The following is an 18,904-nucleotide window of genomic DNA, read 5'->3' on the forward strand; positions in this document are numbered from 1 at the left end:
TACATCTGCCTCCAGTGGGCTCCAGCAGCATTGCACACACATAGGTGCACTGAATTGTTCCATTTCAGGATACCAAAATTTTAGGAGATTTACACTCTTGCAAATTCTAGCTTTTTATTCTCTGGGTAAAGTGCCAAACCCACCTGTGACAATATATATAAATATATGCTGCGTTATAATAAGGTGAGTTTCCTAATTTGGTTAAAGTTATGTACTTCAATAAAAATCATGCAAGAACATCTTCAATACTTTATTAATTTAAACATTATTCCAATAAATATATATCAATAAACATAAGACACACCAAAAAACCTAAATGAAGACATGTACGATCCTTCCAACAAAGTAAAAACAATAATGTGGGTTATTTTTCACTGAGGTATGCACAGGATCATTTAAGGCAAAATCAATTATTTATACTTTTATGATTCCTATCCACCTCAGGTATAATACCATTAAAAAATACAAAAGCCCAAATATACAAACAAATCTATCAGTAACTAGTTAGCTATTTCCCAGTTATTTATAATCAAACCCAGAGTGGTGAAGATGATGGTCATTCTGGACAGAAAGCCTGTGCCTGGCCCTTTGGTCTTGCCCTTCTCAATCAGGGACAAACGGGTATTCTTAGGAGCTCCAATTAATAAGGCTTTGGCTTTTTCTGTTAAGTCCTTCACTAGTGGACATAGAGAGAAGTTAACTCCCAATCCACACACACATACATAAGCAAAGTCATACAGCCAGCTCTTGCATGGATAACAGATAGACAGTTTAGAAACACAGAAGGGGCCTGACTCTTTTCACCTTAGTTTTCCAGCAATGTAACTCCTGATTTATGCCATTATTATGTGAAAGCAGAATCTAGCCCAAGCTGAGACTTTGGCTCTGAAAGTAGCAAGATGTCAGATTGCACTGTCCAACCCTGCTCCTCCTCTACTGGCTGTCCAGTTAGGAAATGACAAAAAAAAGCTATTGAACAGTTAAGTTGACCTGAACAAGCAGTCCTTATAATGTTTACCAGATTTTTCAGTGTATTTATCATGTAAACTCTTACCCATATTTCCCTGCAAGTTATTTAAAAAAAAGAGAGAGTTGAGGGATTTCATCTTTGCCATGGGCAAAGAACCTTCCAGCTCACAGCTGTTTTGTAGCTTATCTACATTTGGAGTTTCAGGCTTCAGGTGGAAATGTTTGTTTTCCAGTGTTTAAAAAAAAAAAAAGCAAGGGAGAGAAGAGAGAGAAAGAGAAAGAAACCCCAGCCAAGTCCTTCCAGTTGAACTTCAAAGCTGCTGTCCTGTCCTCTCCTTTTGTCTCTGAGCTCCTGCCCAGAAAGGTAATGCCAGGATCTGTGCTAAGGGCAGGGCTCAGGGCCACCAGGAAAGCTGAGGAAGCCTGTTCACATAGTGTTGTAGGTGTTTGCGAGACTGTAGGCAGGTCTCATTTCAGACCATGTTGTGTCTCCCGATGTCTCCTTAAATCCACCTTCCTCTGGAAGCCTTTGCCACACAGATCACAACCAAAGGGCTTGAAGCCGGTGTGCTTACGACTGTGGGTGATGAGATTGGAGCTTTGACTGAAGGCTTTGCCACACACCTGGCACTTGTGGGGTTTCTCACCTATAGGGCGAAGCGGGTAAAGACAGAGCAGTCCCTATGTTAGAGAGCCAGCACACTGCATAAGGAGATCAAAGAGAAACTTGCCACAGAAAATGCACTTCACACTTTAAAGTTTATCATCTGCAATACTGCCCTTTCTAAAAGACCACAGAGAATAGTCCTGCTTACCAAGAAAGTACAATGAATTAAATACTGGCTGTACTGAAAACATTGAAAAAAACTCCTGTTGACTTCAAGAGGGACAGGATTTCAGCCTCTTTTAATTTTACATGTTACCAAATAACTGCTATGATGAAACCCAGACCTCAGAACAGCTCTGCACATCCACAACTCCAGTTAATTTCAGCTGAAGCTGTGAATGCCTAGCACCTTTCAAAATCAGCATGAGGAGAAAGGAATACAAATACGGGCAGGGAGGCTGTTCAGCATCCATAGCGCACATGTAGTGTAGTTTATATATTTAAGGAAATCTGAATTCAGTAAAGGACCTGGTTTTAGGGCACTAAATTAAAACTCCAGGGTCAGATTCTAAACTTAGTTATACCCATGGATCCTGGACTATCTGCATTGGCTCACCTGGAATTTGGCAAGGTTTTTTTGTGGTTGTTTTTATTTGACCAACTGTGTAGTTGGGAGAGATGGAATCTGGCCAAAGATTTCCACAGTAGAGTCCAATTGAAAAAACTAATAGGAAAAAGACATTTTCCTTTTATGATTTAAATGATTCATCTTAAATTAGCAACCATCAGCAGAACAGATTTATAAATAAGCTATTTTTACAATAGCTAGTAACCTCTAAGAAAATCAAATCCTTTGCTAGACAGACAGTACCAATATACAGAAATATGTCCCGAGTAACGTTATTTTCCATCACTTACGGCAATGTTCCTTGCAGTGAGAAAAGGACATTTCATTTTCAAATGCATCTGAGAAGACCTGCTGTCCCTTTAAACTAAATTATTTTTAAATATCCCTTCCTACAGTAATTCACCTGCAGCTTATTAGTTTCCATATTCATTATCACTGACAATGAAACCTGAGAATGCTGCACCTCTCCTTCCATTATATGCCCAACTGCAGCCATTTGATTGGAAAATCCGGGTGGAAGCCCAATAGACAGGCAATCTCTGAGCAAATATTTAGACTGAGTTGGACCCACAGCCCTTGAGTTTAGTGTTTGATCTGGAGGAGGAGGCTGTTGTTTCTTCTATTGTAAAGTAGCAGCCTGTGGATAGAGATACTGCAGATTCACCTGTCATTTACAGGGGCCTCAGGTCTAAATCAAGGCCAATATAAATACAGTGGTCTACAAGTCATCCTATAGAAAAGCCCTTCTGGATAAACACAGGGTGGATCCTATGAAAGGAACACTGATTGGATTTATTCCGATTTCAGTTATTTAACAGATGCTGTTCAAGAAACCAGGGTCTAATCTCCCTTCTTTTCACTAACATCCTACTTGGGTTCTTGCAGTATAAGACACTCGTGTGAAGCAAAGGCCATGCAGAATGAGATGAATGCATCAGAAATGGATTGATGGGAGAAGGGAACTCTCCTGAAATATATTCTAGGGAAGGGGGATAAGCTCCAGCTGCTGGGAGACTGACCTGTGTGAATGAAGGTGTGTTTCTTCATGTCAGATTTCTGGTGAAACCGCTTCCCACAGTACTGACAGGGATAGGGGCGCGTATCTGAATGGATGAGCAGATGGGTAGACAAGGTGGAAGATCTCTTAAAGCTCTTGCCACAGATCTTACAATCAAAGCTGCGTTCCTGCAGATAGAACACACCCCACATGCACATTTTTGTCATTCTATAAACTGCATTTGCAGCACAGTCAGCCAGCCAGGGCATAACACATACTCCCCTCCCCTAAGAACCACATTCTCCTCCCCTACATGTACCCTACATGCCAGCGGAGTCACTAACACGGCAAAGACTACCCATGAGATGTCTAATTCAAAGTCCAGGAAATTCACCTTCTTCCCAGCTCTATACACTATTTACAAGTAGCGACTTCATCAAACAGCCACAGGGGCTTGTAGGCACAGCCACTTTGGTGAATGGGAGTGTGCAGAGTGTGTGTGCATGCTCCAGCAGGAGGATCCAAGGTAGGAGCAGAGGGACTTCACTGAGCCACAAACAGCTGCTGGACAGCTTTAAGGAGCACTTAGTCAATGAAAGCAGCCAGAAATAAGCACAGCATGGTACCCCATCTGATACCTTGTGGGAGAGTGAGGCATGTACAGGAATTTTTGTTTAGTGCTTTAGGATAGGAGTCTGCTTGATTTATCAATGTTACTATAAAGCCAAATAGAACGCATCAAAAACATTGGTGCTTCAACCCCCACCCCTCCACTCCAGCCTCAGACACTCCATCACACTCTCCTGTCTTCTACTCCATTTCTAGACACCCGCCACAAAAACTATTCTTGCTTTCAACCTGTCTTACATCATCTCCTCTTTCTCTTTTCCCAGTAAACAGATTCCTCTTCCAAGGCCCTGCTGTGCTTTTCAGACATGTTTCCTTATTTTAAGTCTGTACTTGACTTTCTTTGCTCTGTCCTAAATTCTCTCCCCTTGAGTTTTCAGTATGCTGCATTGCTCTTTCCTCCACTGGTTAATTGCTGATAAAATATTTCCCTTCATTACCTACCCTGCCATTTTACTCATTCCCTTCTAAATAAGAGTTAGCAAACATGTTTCACTGCAAATCTATCCTCCTGAAGCTAAGGTAAGGAGGGAAGATTTGCCATGCCAATTGGGTGGGTGAAGAGGAAATATGGCACAATTATCATCAGGTGGAAAAAGTTACAAATCTTCCTACCAAAAACTTAACTACCACATTTTCTTTGTGTGTGACTCAGATCATGTTGCGACGGGTGAAGTCTGCCCTGTACACACAATTAGGTGTTCAGATGCTGTCTCATGCTACAAATTAGGGAAAGTTTGCACCATTTGAGGCGGTGCTGACTAGAAGCTACTCACAGCAAGTTTCTTTAACTGTTTCAGGAGTCTACCATCCTGCCATAATGTCTTGACTTTGTGTGTGAGAGTGTAACTCCTGACAGGAACAGTTGTTTTATTAATTTGTGCTGTTTATGAAGCAGCATAGGGTTTCCCTATACAAACACAGACCCTGGAGAATGTGTATTCCATATTCTGTTATTTTAATTCTTTTGTAGCTATAGCATTTGACTCCCATGTGCTCTTCCCCTCCCACACCTCCTTGGTGCCTTTTGTGATGTTCTCCTCACTCCAAGCACCTTCCCTCCCCAGCCCAAGTGCCTGCAGCTCCCACACTCTTTGCTTCAACTGGCCCTCTGATGCCACACAATTGCCTTAGCTGCTTCCCTGGCACTGCACCCTTTGCCCACTGCCTGCCCTGATTCTGGAGTCCTCCCCCTCCCCCTACCTCTGTGGCGCTTACCTGCGAGTGCACAGCCTTGTGCTGCTCCAGGCTGACTGCATGGCCAAAGGTCTTGCCACACATGTCACAGGCGAAGGGTCTTGTGCCACTGTGTGAACGGCGCACATGTACCTCCAGGCCATGCGGTGTAGAAAAGACCTGAAGGGAGAGTGCATGCAGGGGTCAGGCAAGCCAGAATGCATGAAAAGAACCAGGGATCAATCAGGACCAGAACTGTGGGGACGGATTCCTACCTTGCTGCACTTGACGCACTTGTAGGAGCCGGTGGTGATGAGTAAGGGGCGGCACAGAAGCTCTGCCTCCACCTTGATTCCACCTGGGCCCTTCTCCTGCTGCAACCCAGGCTGGGCCTCTGCATAGAGGCCTGGAGCTGCTGCTGAGGATCGCTCAAAGAGTCCTGACCCAGGGGAACCGAAATCACCATAGAGTCCCAGGGCTGAGCCACGCTCTGCATTGTAGAGGGCAGACTCTGAGCTCCGCTCACAGAAGAGGCTCAGGGCTGAGGTACGCTCCAGGGTTGGGCAGGGCCTGTAGCTCTGCACCAAATGCCTCAGCTCAGAGCCACCCAGGCTGCCCCATGCATATGGCTTGAAGGGGACAGAGAATGGCGGTGCCTCATCCAGAGAGGGGCAGACAGAACGCTCAGAGGCTGTGGAAACACAAAGCATGGTCAATTAGTGGGATTTGCAGCACAGCCACCACCTACTGTGCACAAGGCAATTCAAGGGCATGACATGGGTTCTAAATCCAGACACTTTTGGTGCTGCACACTGACATCTGTGCTACCTCCGAGAAGGAGGGGCAGTTAGACTGCATAGTGTGCTATGGGCGCTATGCATCCATTACAACGGCATAGACCCACCAATGTAGTCAGGTCTTTTTTTTTAAGTGGTCATTAATGTCATTCCCATTGGCTTTGATTGGAGTTTTGGTGGTTAGCCCCTCTGAAAAATGTGCCCAATATATCTGATACTGGGCAGCAAAACTAACTGTGTACAGAGCACTCTCTGTATACTCATACATACACCATTTTGGACATACCAGTACCAGCTCCAGAGTTAAAGCTGTGATGAGATTTATGCCTTTAGCAGACCTGAATTCCATCTATTTCATAACTTGAAAGACTTGAATTTATTCTTCCAAACTTGGCATCATCTATCTTGGTGGTTCTCAACTTTTCCAGGCTCAAGGCAACCCCTTGCTGGACTCAAGACATTCCTTAGAAGATGCCAGTTTAGCTTTCACTTGCCTTTTGATTACAGAAAAATACAGAAATTCTTCTGGTGCAAAGAACTCAGGAAGACCACACTGCGCTAGGTCAGAATGTTTTTAACACTATGAATTTCTATTTCAAATCGCTGTGCTTATCTTTTGAATTGTGCGTACACATACAAATGCTAACATGGTGCAGTTCCCCACAGCACTCCTGAAAAGATTTCAAGGCACACCAGGGTAAAATGACACCCTGGTTGAGAATCACTGATCTATCTTTAAAGGAGAATTGAAATGCCTAAGTAGTTTTCCTCACTTTTGCAGAGGAAACATTTAAAAATATTCTTTTCCCAAAATAGAATCCTTTATGCTCATGTTTCTCTAAATTATTCTAGGTAAAACAGAATGGCCCCCCCACCCCCACAGACTCCAAGCAGCACAAGCACCTTGTGATAATCTTGGACATAAGTCATGTTTCAAATTAAACAGCAAACAGAGTTATTCCCCTCACTGGGGTCATAACCTATGTGAGTTTCATCAAGTCTAACTGACAGATACAAATTCATCAGCTACTTCTGTTGCTGAGTAAAACTAAAACAGAAATTGTCAAAGTGTTTTCAGTTGTTTTACCAGCATTTTCCCAAACAGCTTTAACTGGAGTAATTCATGGTATAAAAAGCTCTCTACAGCTGGGGGAGGACCCTGGTACAGGGGGAGGACCAGGAATGGACCCAGGCCCTGAAGGGCTGATAGGGACTGAGGCATCCGGGTATCACAGGTTCTACACAGACGCGCTGGCGGGCCACCGAGAAGAGGCAGATGGGGGTGACCTGTCCACTGCTGACACCTCTACAAGGCCATGCTGCTCTCAATCACTGCTCCTACCTCAGCCCTCTCACCCCAAACATCTTCCCACATGCTACCACCCTGCATGTCCACAATTACTCCTGGGCTGTGGATGCCAAGAAGGTTTCTGAAGCCCAAATGGGAAGAGGTGACGTGGAGAAAGAGTACTTGATACCTTGGCTGTTCAGTTCCTTGCTTTCTAACCTCTGAGTTGGCCTTTGCTCCCTGGGGGTGGGCACAGGGAATTCAAGCATCAATATATGTACCCCTAGGGCTGGGACAGCTGTGACAAGCCAAGCTGGCTGAGGCCACAAGTTCCCCCACCCCCTGCACTGATTGCAAAGCTGTGGCAGGGTCACATCAGCTCTCCTCTCTTCTCTGCCCTGTTGCCTCACAGTTTCCTCTCAACCTCCCTACCCCCTAAAGCCCCGTCAAGGGCCACGAGGCCCTTTCACCCGGCTGCCGCCTTCCCAGCCCTCCTGCTTGTGGAGAGAAGCTGGAGAAGTCCCGCTTCGTGCCCGCGGGAGGGTTGGGGGCCGGCGCTCCCCGCACAGCGCGGCCTGGGGCGCTGCGGCCACGTTGGCGAGACCGCCCAGCTTCTCCTCGCCTCTCCCGGCGGCGGCCCGGGCCGGAGCCCCCAGGGCCCAGCCCAGCGGCTCTCCCGGGCCCCCCGCCGGGCTCCTCCGGCGCGGGGCTGCAGCTGGGCCCGTCGGCGCACGGCTCGCCCCGCTCCCGCCCGCGCGGGCAACAACCTGCCGCGCCTCGCCTGGGCGCCGCGCCTGCCCGGAGCGGGGTCGCCCCGAACCCCGCCCCCGCCGCGCACGAGGTTTGCCCGGCCGGAAAGGCGCGGGAACGCGAGGTTGTGTCATCCCCGCGGGGAAGGGGCAGCCCCGGCCCCCGCTGGCGGAAGGGCAGGCGAGGGCGGAAAACAAGCCCCTGTGCTGCCAGCCGGGCCCGGGGCGGCTCTGCCCTGTCGCGGGGGCGGGTGCCGCCGAGGGAGGGGCGGCCACGAGCCAGCCCCAGCCCCAGCCCCGTACCGCGGAGGCGGAGGTTTAGACCCCGGCTCGGGGCTGGTCGATGCCGCGGCACGTCCGACCGGCCGGGAGCTCGCTGGGCTCGGGCCCACCCGCCGCCCAGGGGCTCGTGGAGCGCCTCGCCCGTGCCAGGCCGGCTCGGGCTCGGGGCGCGGCGGGGCCAGCGGTGTCCCCCTGAGGTGTCGGGGAAGGGGGCGGCCGCCGCGGCCTTACCTGGCGAGGCGGAGGGCGAGGGCGGTCTCCAGAAGTCCTCCAGCTCCGAGGCCCGGTCGCATACGCTGCCCTCGCAGCTGGGCGCCGACTCGGACGTGCCGTCGGCGGCCTCGGTGAGGTGCGAGTCCGGGGAGAAGCGGCCCTGGGGGTGCTCCGGCTCCGGGAGGCCCGCCTCGCCCGCGATCTGGCCGTCTGTGCGGGCGACAAACCACGGCGCCGCTTACAGGGACCCGCCAGCTCCACCGGCCGCCGTCCAGCGCCCTCGGGCTGCTGCAGCCAAGCCGCCCTCGGCCCCGACGGGGCAGCCCTCCCCGGCCCAGTTCTCGCCCTGCCGCTGCCGCTGCCCCTGCCCCTACCTGCGCAGATGTGCGCCAGGACGCTGTGCAGCCGCAGGCCGTAGTCCTCGTCCGGGGAGCGCGGCTGGTGGTAGCTGTGCGCCTTCTTGCTCTTCACCAGGAAGGACCTAGGCATGGTGCGGGATGCTCGGGTCACGCTCGGCCTCGGCGCGCACGTCGCGGGTCCCTCTGCCGCTCGCCGCCCAATCTCTTTAAAGCCCCGGCCCGGGATGCGATCTGCGGAGAGATTGCACGCACCATTGGCCAGGCGGCTCCTGGGGGACCGGGCCGGGCCGGGCCGGGCGGGGCGGGGCGGGGCGGGGCGGCAGCACGAGCCGGCCCCGCGCACCAGGTGCCATCAGACAGGTGCTGCCAGCGGCTCCAGGCCCCGCCTCCTCCGGGGGCTCAGAGGTGTCTCGCAACCACCTGGGACAGCGGCGCTGGCACTTCCTGCGAGAGTTACCCGAGCCCCCTGCCCCCCGGCTGTCCCCGAGAGGTGCCTGCAGCCCAGGGCGGCGAGGAGCCAGGACAGCCCGCGGAGAGCTCCCGCAGCGGGGCAGCCCGTGTGCCCGCACCCGCCCGCGCCCCGCGCTTCGAGGGGGCGACCCGGGAGCCGGGACAATTCGTTGCGGGGCCGCCGTCCGGCCCGCGCCCGGCCCGTAGTCGTTCACAGCCTCCGCTGCGGCTGGGCGGCGCCGGTGGGCCCAGCCCTGCCGCCCGCAACGAGAGCCGCTCCAGGGCTGGCCCGGCCCGGCCCGCCGGCCACGGGGAGCCGCGTTTACTCTGCCACGTCGGAGGGCCAGGGCCGCCCCGGTGCGAGTGGCTGCCCCCAGCCGGCGCCCGCAGTGAGAGCCCCCGCCCGGGCCGCGACTGGGGCCCGGCCGCCCCGTGGCACACCGCGGTGCCCCCTGCTCCTGCCCCCGCCCCCGCGCTCAGCCCGCCGGCAGCAGAAGGGAGGCCGAGACCGCCGTCGGGGCCCCGGCGGGACAAGCGGCTGAGGCGAAGGGAGGCAGCACCGCCTCGGCCAGCTCATCCCGCTCCGGCATCTCCCCGTGCTGAGGCCTGAGCCGCTCCACACCTGCCCCTGGACGGCACGACTCGTTATCAAACGTGCATATCGAAATAAACACGACAGCCCAGCGGCTGCGGGCCGGCGGCGCCTCTCCTTTCGGCTCTGCACGCCCGGGGGAGCTTCACAAACGGGGCGTGATGGCTCCCGGCGCCGCAGCACGACCCTGCCGGGCCCACCTCGTGCGGCGCGCCCCCCCGGCCGGGCGGCCCGACGGCAGCGCCGCTGCGGGCTCCCGCGGGCGCGGGGTGGGAGAGTCCCGCCGCGCCCCACCTGCTCGCTGCCCCGGGCCCCGCGGATCAAAGCGGCCTGATTAATGTGTTGACACGTCTGGGCAGGAGCCGCCCATCGATCCCGGCTGCCAGCGCCCGCGCGGCCCCTTCTCCTGCCGCCCCGCGCCCGGATCGGCCCGGCGCGGCCCGGCCACGACCCCTCGGCTCCCGGCCGGGCCCGTGCGGAAGGGCCCCGCGGAGGCAGCCCCGCTCCCCGGCGCCAAGGCCGCCGCCCCCCCGGGCCGCACAACCCCCGGCAGCTACCGTGGGAAGGCGGCTGCCCCGGCGCACCTGCCCCGGCCACCCGCCCTCGGGAGCCGGCGCATGTGGCCGCAGGGCGGGGGGTGGCTCCCCCTGTCACAGCGCCAATGACCCCGCGGCTTCCTGCCTGCCCCGGCCGCGCTGGCAGCGCCCCGCCGCCGGCGCAGGGGGCGGCCGAGGCAGAGCAGCGCCGGGCCCAGCTCCGCGCCGCTCGCGCGGGGCGCCGCCTGCAGCCGGGCCGGGCCAGGCCGGGCCGGGCCGGGGACAGCGCTTACCATTGGGACTGACAGGAGAGGGGCCGCCGGCTGCGCCCAGCCCGCCTGCTCGGGGCACTTTACGTGTAGGCTCCGCGGCGGAGCCAGGCTCTGAGCCGCGTTTTCTCTCTCTCTCTTTTTTTGCTCGGCCCCCAAAACCGCAGCTCCCGCTTCCGGAGCGTTAGGAGCTTCTGCAACACGAAAGCTTTAAACACCAACACACAGCGCTGCCCCGGCCCGGCCCTTCCCCTCCCCCGCGCGCTCTCCCCCGTACAAGAAGCACTGGCCCCCGCCCCGGCCCCGGCCCCGGCCCCGGCCCCGGCCAGGTCGTGGCGGGGCGGGGCGGCGCGGAGCGGGGCGGGCGCCGCGGCCCTCGACGTGACACGCTGCCGCCGCCGCCGCCGCTGCTCTCGGATCTATTCTGGGACGCAGTCCGCTTCCGCCGCCGGCTCCACTCAGATTCACAACACAGATTGACTCAGCCGAGCGCGGGCCGGGCCGGGCCGGGCCCCCGCCGGCCCTCCCGCCCCGGCCTGCCAGCCCGGGCCCCCCCGCCGCGCGGAGCAGCGCGGCCCCGGGCCGGGCGGGCGAGTTGAAGGCAGGGCACGGGCCGGCGCGGACCTCCGCTGGCCCAGAAATAACTTGTTGTGGAAAACTCGTTCGGGATAAACACGCCCAACGGCGCTGAAAATACCCAGCGCCCCGAGCCCAGAGGTTTGCTCATTTCCCCTCGGATTTAGGTAATGGTTAAATATGGAAGAGGTGGGCGAGAGCTGCGTTCCCTCCCTGCCCGGGAGCTGCACTGGCTGGGGGCAGCACCCGCAGCAGCCCCTCGCCTTGTTTCTCCCATCGCTCGCTGCACCGGGCAGGAGGGGCCTCCACCCTGGTGCAGGGCGACACGCGCCAGTCCTGCCTGAGCAGAGCTTTGCTTGCTCCTGTGGCCGAGGAGGCACCTGGCTCCTGGTTCCCGGTGGAAAGAAGCAGCGTTAGGGGGTTCTTGGCACAATTCCCCCGACCCTGCCCAGCCCTGACACCCCCTGCCTGCAGCTTCAGGCACAGGCTCTCTGACACTGGGGAGCCAGCTTGGTCTGCAGGGGCTTAACCAGAGAGGGACAATTGCCACCTGGGTCCTGGGCTTTCCAGCGGGAGTGCTCAGATCACCAAGCTGCCTGGGGCTGGGGCAGGCCTGGCTGTGAAGCTGAGGCCTGCAGAGAAGAGTCCCTCTAGGTCTGAAAGCAGCCTGCCCTTCCTTCTTGCACAAAACGCCATTACAGAACTGACTCAGACAATGGGGATTTTGAAGAGTTGCTGAAGAAATCCCTCCTCACTCAAGACCAGTCTGTCATCCTCCCACAGGGCCTGGTCAAAATGTCATTGAAGTCAGTTGAAAAGACTCCCTCTGCCTTCAGTGGCCCCAGAAGACCCTTGGTCCCTACATGGGGGGACTTGGGCCCTCCAGCCTTTCTCCTCACATGCTAAATAAAGCACACAGCAGTGTGAGCCTCCAGTTAAATAGGAGTTAAACAGGCTATTCACTAGAATCAGGGGACATGCTTGGCGGTGACAGGGATGAGGTTGGTCACTAAATGTTTGGGGGATGCTGGGCAATCCTGGGAGGAAAGTTGTTCTCTTCAGGCCTGAGATGCATTGTTGTTAGCATCGTCTCCAAGGAAAAAGACAACATATTAAAATAAACAATACCAAGAACAAACTCCCCCTACCTTTTCAATGATGCTGAAGTGGTGACACAAAGGAAATGTGAGCATGAGGCTGACACATTGTCCTCAACACCTTCACTGCTGTCGGGAAGTTCCAGTTTGCAAGGGACAGCACTTTTCTGTATTTTATCCAGACAGTGAACAAAAAAAATGGCAGACTTCTTGACAGTCTTTACAGATTAAGTTACTGAGATCATGTGTACCATGACTTTTATAAATAAGTGTTGAAACCAGTGAATAGAAATAACCAAACTAGATTAAGTCAGTGTGATTTAGTGGTTATAAAGCAGGGGGTCAACTGATGTGGGTTCCAGGCATGTGTTGCCTGATGACTCATTGTGTGTAACTTTCAGCAAGATGCTTCATTTGTGTGCCTCCATCTCCCTATCCCTAGAATGGGTATAATAATAATAAAGTCCTTTGTAAGTTTAAGGTCCCCGTATGAAAAGTGCTGTGTAGGCATAAAGTCTTACTATTAGTTATTACCACTGATAATATATAGAGCAAAAGGAAATCAGTGTCCATGGTGATAAATTAATGGTCACAAGCCATGGAAGACCAAAGTATCCCCAGTACATTTCAAATCAACACCACTTTCAAGTTGGGAGAAACTATTCTGTATCTCTCAGAAAAAATGAATGCAGTCAGCAGGTAACTTTATTTCTAAGAGTAGCTGGTTCTGAAGCATTTGGTGCTCAGTATGCAACATGTAAGGAGTTCATTTTAAACAGAGTACAAAAAGAAAGGTAAAAAATGTTCATCAGTCATGGAAAGCTGAAGTATTGATTAAGCAATTTGGATAGGCAGAGTCCTTGATAGGATCCTAGATTGTACTAACACTTGGAGAGAGATCCAGGTAGATCCAGGTTTAGCTTGTAACGATTAATCTTTGCAAAGCAAAAGAAGTCATCCAGTCTGTGCAGAGGCTTATGGAGGGTGCTCTGACCTGTTATATGACAGAGAAGCCAAAAGGCTACAAGAGGCCTGAGGCAAAGGGTATACCTGCAGAGCACAAAGCAATGCTGTGCAGACATATCCAAGCTAGTTCAGGTACAGGAAGCTGGATAGTTAGTGTGGTGGCTGTAGTTAGCATTGCACTCTGTCTAGGCTAATATGTTTAGTTTCTCATTGTGCCAGATAGACACTCAGAAAGTCATCTGAGAAGTATTTTCTCTCAGGTAGAGTTAAAAATCAGGGTCTATGGGAAACAGCTGTGAATGGCAAAAGAAGGTAAACAGGTAAAATTCAAGTTGTAGTGGTGATCTTATGTCCACAGAAGGACTTTGTGAACTAAATGTCTGGGCAAAAAGCACATTGGAAAAGATGCACTTTGTATTTGATTCAAGAGTCTGCATAACTTCCCCATATGGCTAGTGTAGTTAAGGCATGCCAGCATTTGTGACACTGAGGAAACCATTAATGATCACCTATACCCAAAATACAGGCCAAGTCAAACAAAAGAACCCATGTCATTGGTACAAGAAAAATTGGATCCCTGTAGCAAAGTAGCCATGGATTTGTTTATTGTGACTGAAAAATACAACGTCATTGTCATAGACTCTTATTTTAATTTCCCCAAGATAGCTTTACTAGAAGAGGCTGCACTTAAACAAATGTCTGTGCAAATCAAATTTTTTTTTGTGCCAGCCCTGGAACACCTGACACAGCAATATGTGACTGGCTTAGAGTTTAGCTGTCAAGAATTTAAGTGGGTTATAGTCAAGTCCAGGTTTAGACGTGTCATCACAACTTTTCATTAACACAAATCCAATGGTTTGTTAAAAAAGAGCATTAAAATAATAAAGTGCTTACTGAGAAGTCTGCCGAATCAGACTCTGATCCGTTTTTAGCTGTTACGGAATAGCTGCAGTGAAGCAGGGATTGTTGTCTGCTGACATTTTGTCCAACAGAAAAAAGGAAAACAAGAATACCTGACCTGTGAGATACTGATGCCAGAGTTAGTGGAGGCTTGTAGGTATATGTAAAGATATATAAGGCAAAATAAAATCTAAATATGATTAGGTATCCTAGGAGCTGGCAGCATTTCTTAAAAATGTGCAACTACAATGGGAAACAATGGTTGCAAACATCAGAGATGACACAAGAAGCAGCCCTGTGGTTTTCATTGTAGAGGAGGAATAGGCAACACCTCCCAGTTCCCCAAAAAGGGGAGGTCACAGCACCGTGTTTGTTATTTTGGTTGAAGAGTTTTGAGACTGGCAAGAACCAGGGAAGGTAGAGATGCCTGAGAACTAGGACATGATACACGGGAACCAATGGACTTAATGTCACCTGACAGCGGCGGTGTCATTAGGAGTCATATATAGACACTCCTTTAAACATGTGACTTTTTTCCTCGGGGCTTATTCAAAGTTACTACAACAATGTTGAGAAATGCTATTTATTGCTGATATTGACAGTTTCTTAATAAGAGTGTTAGGAAACTGAACCTTGAAGCTTTTGGGACCAGATTCTTGCCATTTACTCTGTTAGTGCCAGTGGCACTTCTTCAGAGTCAAGTGCTGCTCAGCATACTCAGACAGAATCTGGACCTCATACCTTTATTGTGACACGGATTATATCTCCTTTAATATTTTGATGCACATTTTCTAAATAAGAACTGTAGCATTTGTTTTGTGAATGGTGTCAACTCACATGTGTTATGTTGTCATATTGTGTGAATGGGGAGAGGAAAAACTCAATAGTAGAGGGTACATGGAAAAAATAAGTTCAATGACAAAATAAATAGTAAGTCACGAGCTCTTTCCTTTGGAAAGATGTTTGGCTGTGACCTACACTCATTCTTCAGTAGTGGAATAAGTTTAACTTTCTTCTCTTATAATTCTCCAGAACATCATTTATAACAGCGGTTCTCAGGCTCGTTAGATCCAAGGCACCCATCAGAAAATGCCAGCTCTTAGCTTTCACTCAGTTTTTTTGACTACAGAAAAATAATAGAGCAAGTCTTCTGTTGCAAGGAACTCAGAAAGACCCCATTAGGTCAGAATGCTTTTGACATTATCAATTCCTATTTGAAATCTGCGGGTTTACCTTGCCAGTCATGTGTAGGTCTTTGCCTAATGGTGCTAATGTTGCACCGCACCCACATGGGTGATCCCTTAAAAGGATCTTGAGAGTCCTTGATTTATAATGGAAAGGGACTGATCCTGCCAAGCACTCACAAATTCCATCATGGTGGCAGTTATGGGTGCTCAGCAGTTTAAGGGTAGCTGTTTTTTGCACATGGTTGTTTGACTTAAATGGACACTTTAACCACACAGGAATTGCACTGCAGCATATGGCTCTTAATTTTAAATACAGACCTTCTATATATACAAGGAGAGCTCATAAGCTTTGCTAGTAGCTTTGAGAAATGGTGTTCTGCCAGCCTATTTCCTGGTGTCAGGAGTTTGTTGACCCTTCTAGATAGCTTGTATTCTAATAGTTGTTTCTGTGCATACATTTTCCTACCAGCTCTTTATACCGGGGAATTCCATTGCACCCATTATATGGCTAGAATCACAAATGCCCATAAAGGTAAAGGATTTATTTTAAAAAGGAAAGCAGTGGAAAATGATGTAGCAGACTGTTTATAGAAGTAGTCTGATCTGCAGCCTCCTGGAATTCCTGGTCAGGTTGCGGGACCAACCAGTGAATTTACATTTTCAGATCTTTGGTCCCCAACTCCATGGCTTCACTAGCGCTGCTGTAGGCCGCCTGGAGTGGACTATTCGGTTCTTGGTTCTGCCACTGGTTTATTCTGTGAACTCCATACCGCAGTTTTGCAGTGTATAAAATAAGACTAATGATGTTTACTTACCGCTGTAATGTGCTAAAAGAGTTCTGGATGAAAGTACCAAGCATTATATAATGCCAGACAAAAACAAACCAATCTACTTTAGTGTGGAATTAATGGTGAGACAGCATATTGGTATTTTGGTTTCAAACCAGCACAGAGATACTGTAATTATTCCCAGAACAAATGGGATTTTCAGAGTTAAACCAGAAAGCAATTACAACATTTTAAGGTGAAGCTACAGTCCTACAGGATGACCTTAGCTGCTTTGTCATGAAAGTAGGAGGTAAAATATGACAAAGATGTCTTTCTTGTTTAAATATCAATTTAACCTGGGATTAAAATGCACAAAAACGTCACCATACCAACTGTGTGGGAGGAGTCAAGACATTGATTTCATGGGAGCCCAGGCACAGGTCAATAGCTGTGCAGCTTGAGATCATTGCCTTCCCAGGCCACCTCAATGTGTGAGTCTGCCAGAGTACCTACTGCACTAGGCATACTGTAGTGTCCCTACATTTATAATTTATAAATGTATGATTTTGTTGACATTTTCTGCTTATTCTTTAAAAACTGTGATCTGTCAAGTCCGTTTGTCACCATCTCCTACATGCTTCTCTTCCTGGTATAGCAGCTGATGGATCTGCTGTAAGTATATTGAACCTAATTTTTTAAAATACAAATAATGAGCTGTTTTGATGAATGTTGGATACAGCAAACTCATACTTTTGGGGATTTTTCAGACGACAAAGTACTTGGATCATAGAATCATAAGGTTAGAAGGGACCACAAGAGTCAACTGGTGGACCTCTGCTGCAGGAATATGGGAATACCGCTCCTAAATCATAGGGCTGTGCGAAATTTTGCCAGCAGTTTTGTTTTGACACAGTTTAGACTTGTTTTGAGCTTGAAACAGTGAAATCAAAACGAAACAGAGAGCTTCAAACCAGCCTCAAAACAAAATGAGGCAAGCCAAAACGTTTAAAAAATTTTGAAACATTTCATGCTTCAAAGCTCATGCTGGGCTTGGCTGCAGGAAAACAGAAACTAAAATAAGGAGAAGGAGGGAAAAGAGTAGGGAAGGGGTGTGGGAAGGACTGCTCTCATTATTGACTGTGTAACTGGCCAGTGACTGTGATTCTTTCCTGAGGTCCCTTCCAATCCCAGTGCTCTGGGGGAGGGATGGAAAAAACTGCATAAAAGGCAGTATTGTTTGAACTGCCCTGCTTTCTGCCTTGGTGTCAGTTGAGTTAGGGTGCACTTTAACACACACACAGTGTCACCCACCCATGTCATGAGTTTTGCCTGTCAGCAGCCAGAGGTGCAGGACCCCACAACCCACTTGGACCTATCTCCTTGACAGCTGGCAGGCTTCATGGCCACAGCAGGGCATAGCAGACCTGTAGTTTTCACCCACCTTGTGCCCCAAGTCACACACAGTCCCACAAGCACCCGTGTCACAAGTTTTGCCTGTCAGCAGCCAGAGGTGCAGGGCCCCAGAACCCAGAAGCCCCTGAACCCATCTCCTTGACAGCTGGTGGGCTTCATGGCCTCAGCAGGGACTAGCAAGCCTGCAGCACTTTAACACACACAGTGTCACCCATGTCACAAGTTTTGCTTGTCTGCAACTTGAGGTGGTTTCCCCCAAGCCCCTGCACCAATCCCCTTGAAACGTGGCCAGCTTTGTTGCCTAGCAGGGGCTAGCATGCCTGCAGTTTTGACCCTGCTGTGGCTTAACACATACACATGCCATGAATTTTGCTTTCAAGACTTTGAGGTGCAGCTTCCCTGAAACCGCTGCAGTTTCCCTGAAACCTCTGCACCTATCTCCCTGAAACTTGGCAGGCTTCATGACCTCAGAAGGGGCTACCATTCCTGCAAGTTTCATCCAAATTAGGCCAGAAATGACCAAGTTATAGGCTGTTTCAAGCTTCCCCATTATAGCCTATGGACGAAACATTGAAACAGTGAAATTGTTTTGATGAAACGAAACGGAACAGCAGTTTCGAATCAAAACAAAATTCAGAACAAAACACAAGTCGAAACAGAATGGTGTCATTTCGCACAGCCCTACTAAATCACCCTTGTCCAATGCTTATCCAGCTTCCTCTAGAAAACTTACCCGTGAAGGAGATCCCATGGCTTCTCTAGGTAGTCTGTGCCATTGTGTTATGTCTCCAGATTAGAGCACTGAAAGCCTCGTGGGTCTTGGGGCTCAGAGTAAGCATCCTGGGATAGTGTATTGGGAGAGCAGGGAGAAGCCAGGGCCCAAGGGCCAAGGTGGAAAGTAAGACATAGGATCCAGGGAATAGTTAGTGGAGTTCTGTTGGTGGAGTGAAGGAATAATCCAGGATTTGTAATATGGTCTGAGGTACTTTATTACAGTGTCATGGAGGAAGATTTGTATGAACAGAGACAGATTCAAATGGGAATGTAGTACCAACTGATTCAAATGAATAATTTAACTTTCTAGATTACACTCAAAGCATATACAGGTTTTGCATGTGCCTGTATATGCAGCAGAGCCCAAGTCTTGCCTGGGACCTCTGACTGCTATTAAGTAGGAATCTCTAGTATGAATACAAGTTTTAAAATGATTCCTTTTAAACGTTGTTATTACAGGGATTGGAGGAACTTGAGCTATCTGATAGATTAATGTTAATGTTCAATTAATTGCTTTTGAACTTCTTAGCTATGTCATAATGACTTCAGTTGGATCATTCGTTAATGCCTGGAGACCAGCAGCTTCATAGTGGTCTTTGGTGCTATGGGCTATTTGCTAAACAGGTTTCACAATGGTTATTTTCTGTCTTAACCCAATTTGTATAAAAGCAATGATGTAAAAAAT

General features: G+C 50.4%; 1 protein-coding gene across 2 annotated transcripts; it reads right to left on the bottom strand.

Annotated features, from left to right (window-relative positions):
- Positions 1 to 235: 235 nt before the first annotated feature.
- GFI1 (growth factor independent 1 transcriptional repressor) lies at positions 236 to 11,060 on the bottom strand. Of its 2 annotated transcripts, XM_090047966.1 has the most exons (8): positions 10,817 to 11,060; positions 10,564 to 10,733; positions 8,708 to 8,923; positions 8,352 to 8,543; positions 5,280 to 5,695; positions 5,047 to 5,184; positions 3,224 to 3,389; positions 236 to 1,616 (listed from the first exon to the last, which is right to left on the bottom strand). In XM_090047966.1, the coding sequence occupies exons 3-8, from the start codon at positions 8,820 to 8,822 to the stop codon at positions 1,438 to 1,440; spliced, it is 1,206 nt and encodes a 401-aa protein (XP_089904092.1). In that variant the 5' UTR covers positions 8,823 to 8,923; positions 10,564 to 10,733; positions 10,817 to 11,060; the 3' UTR covers positions 236 to 1,437. The 2 variants fall into 2 exon arrangements, with proteins under 2 accessions (XP_089904092.1, XP_089904091.1); XM_090047965.1 differs by lacking the exon at positions 10,817 to 11,060 and having other exon boundaries at positions 10,564 to 10,778.
- Between the last annotated feature and the right edge of the window lie 7,844 nt (positions 11,061 to 18,904).

This window comes from Crocodylus siamensis, chromosome 5 (assembly GCF_052110815.1).
Source record: "Crocodylus siamensis isolate JL-2025a chromosome 5, ASM5211081v1, whole genome shotgun sequence".
NCBI lineage: Eukaryota > Metazoa > Chordata > Crocodylia > Crocodylidae > Crocodylus > Crocodylus siamensis.

Excerpts from the sequence above, each read along its gene's own strand:
- GFI1 (XM_090047966.1), bottom strand. The coding sequence starts at position 8,822 with ATGCCTAGGTCCTTCCTGGTGAAGAGCAAGAAGGCGCACAGCTACCAC. Across the intron at positions 5,696-8,351 it reads CTCGCCCTCCGCCTCGCCAG|CCTCTGAGCGTTCTGTCTGC; the intron begins GTAAGGCCGCGG and ends GTGTTTCCACAG. Across the intron at positions 3,390-5,046 it reads ACAAGGCTGTGCACTCGCAG|GAACGCAGCTTTGATTGTAA; the intron begins GTAAGCGCCACA and ends TTCTATCTGCAG.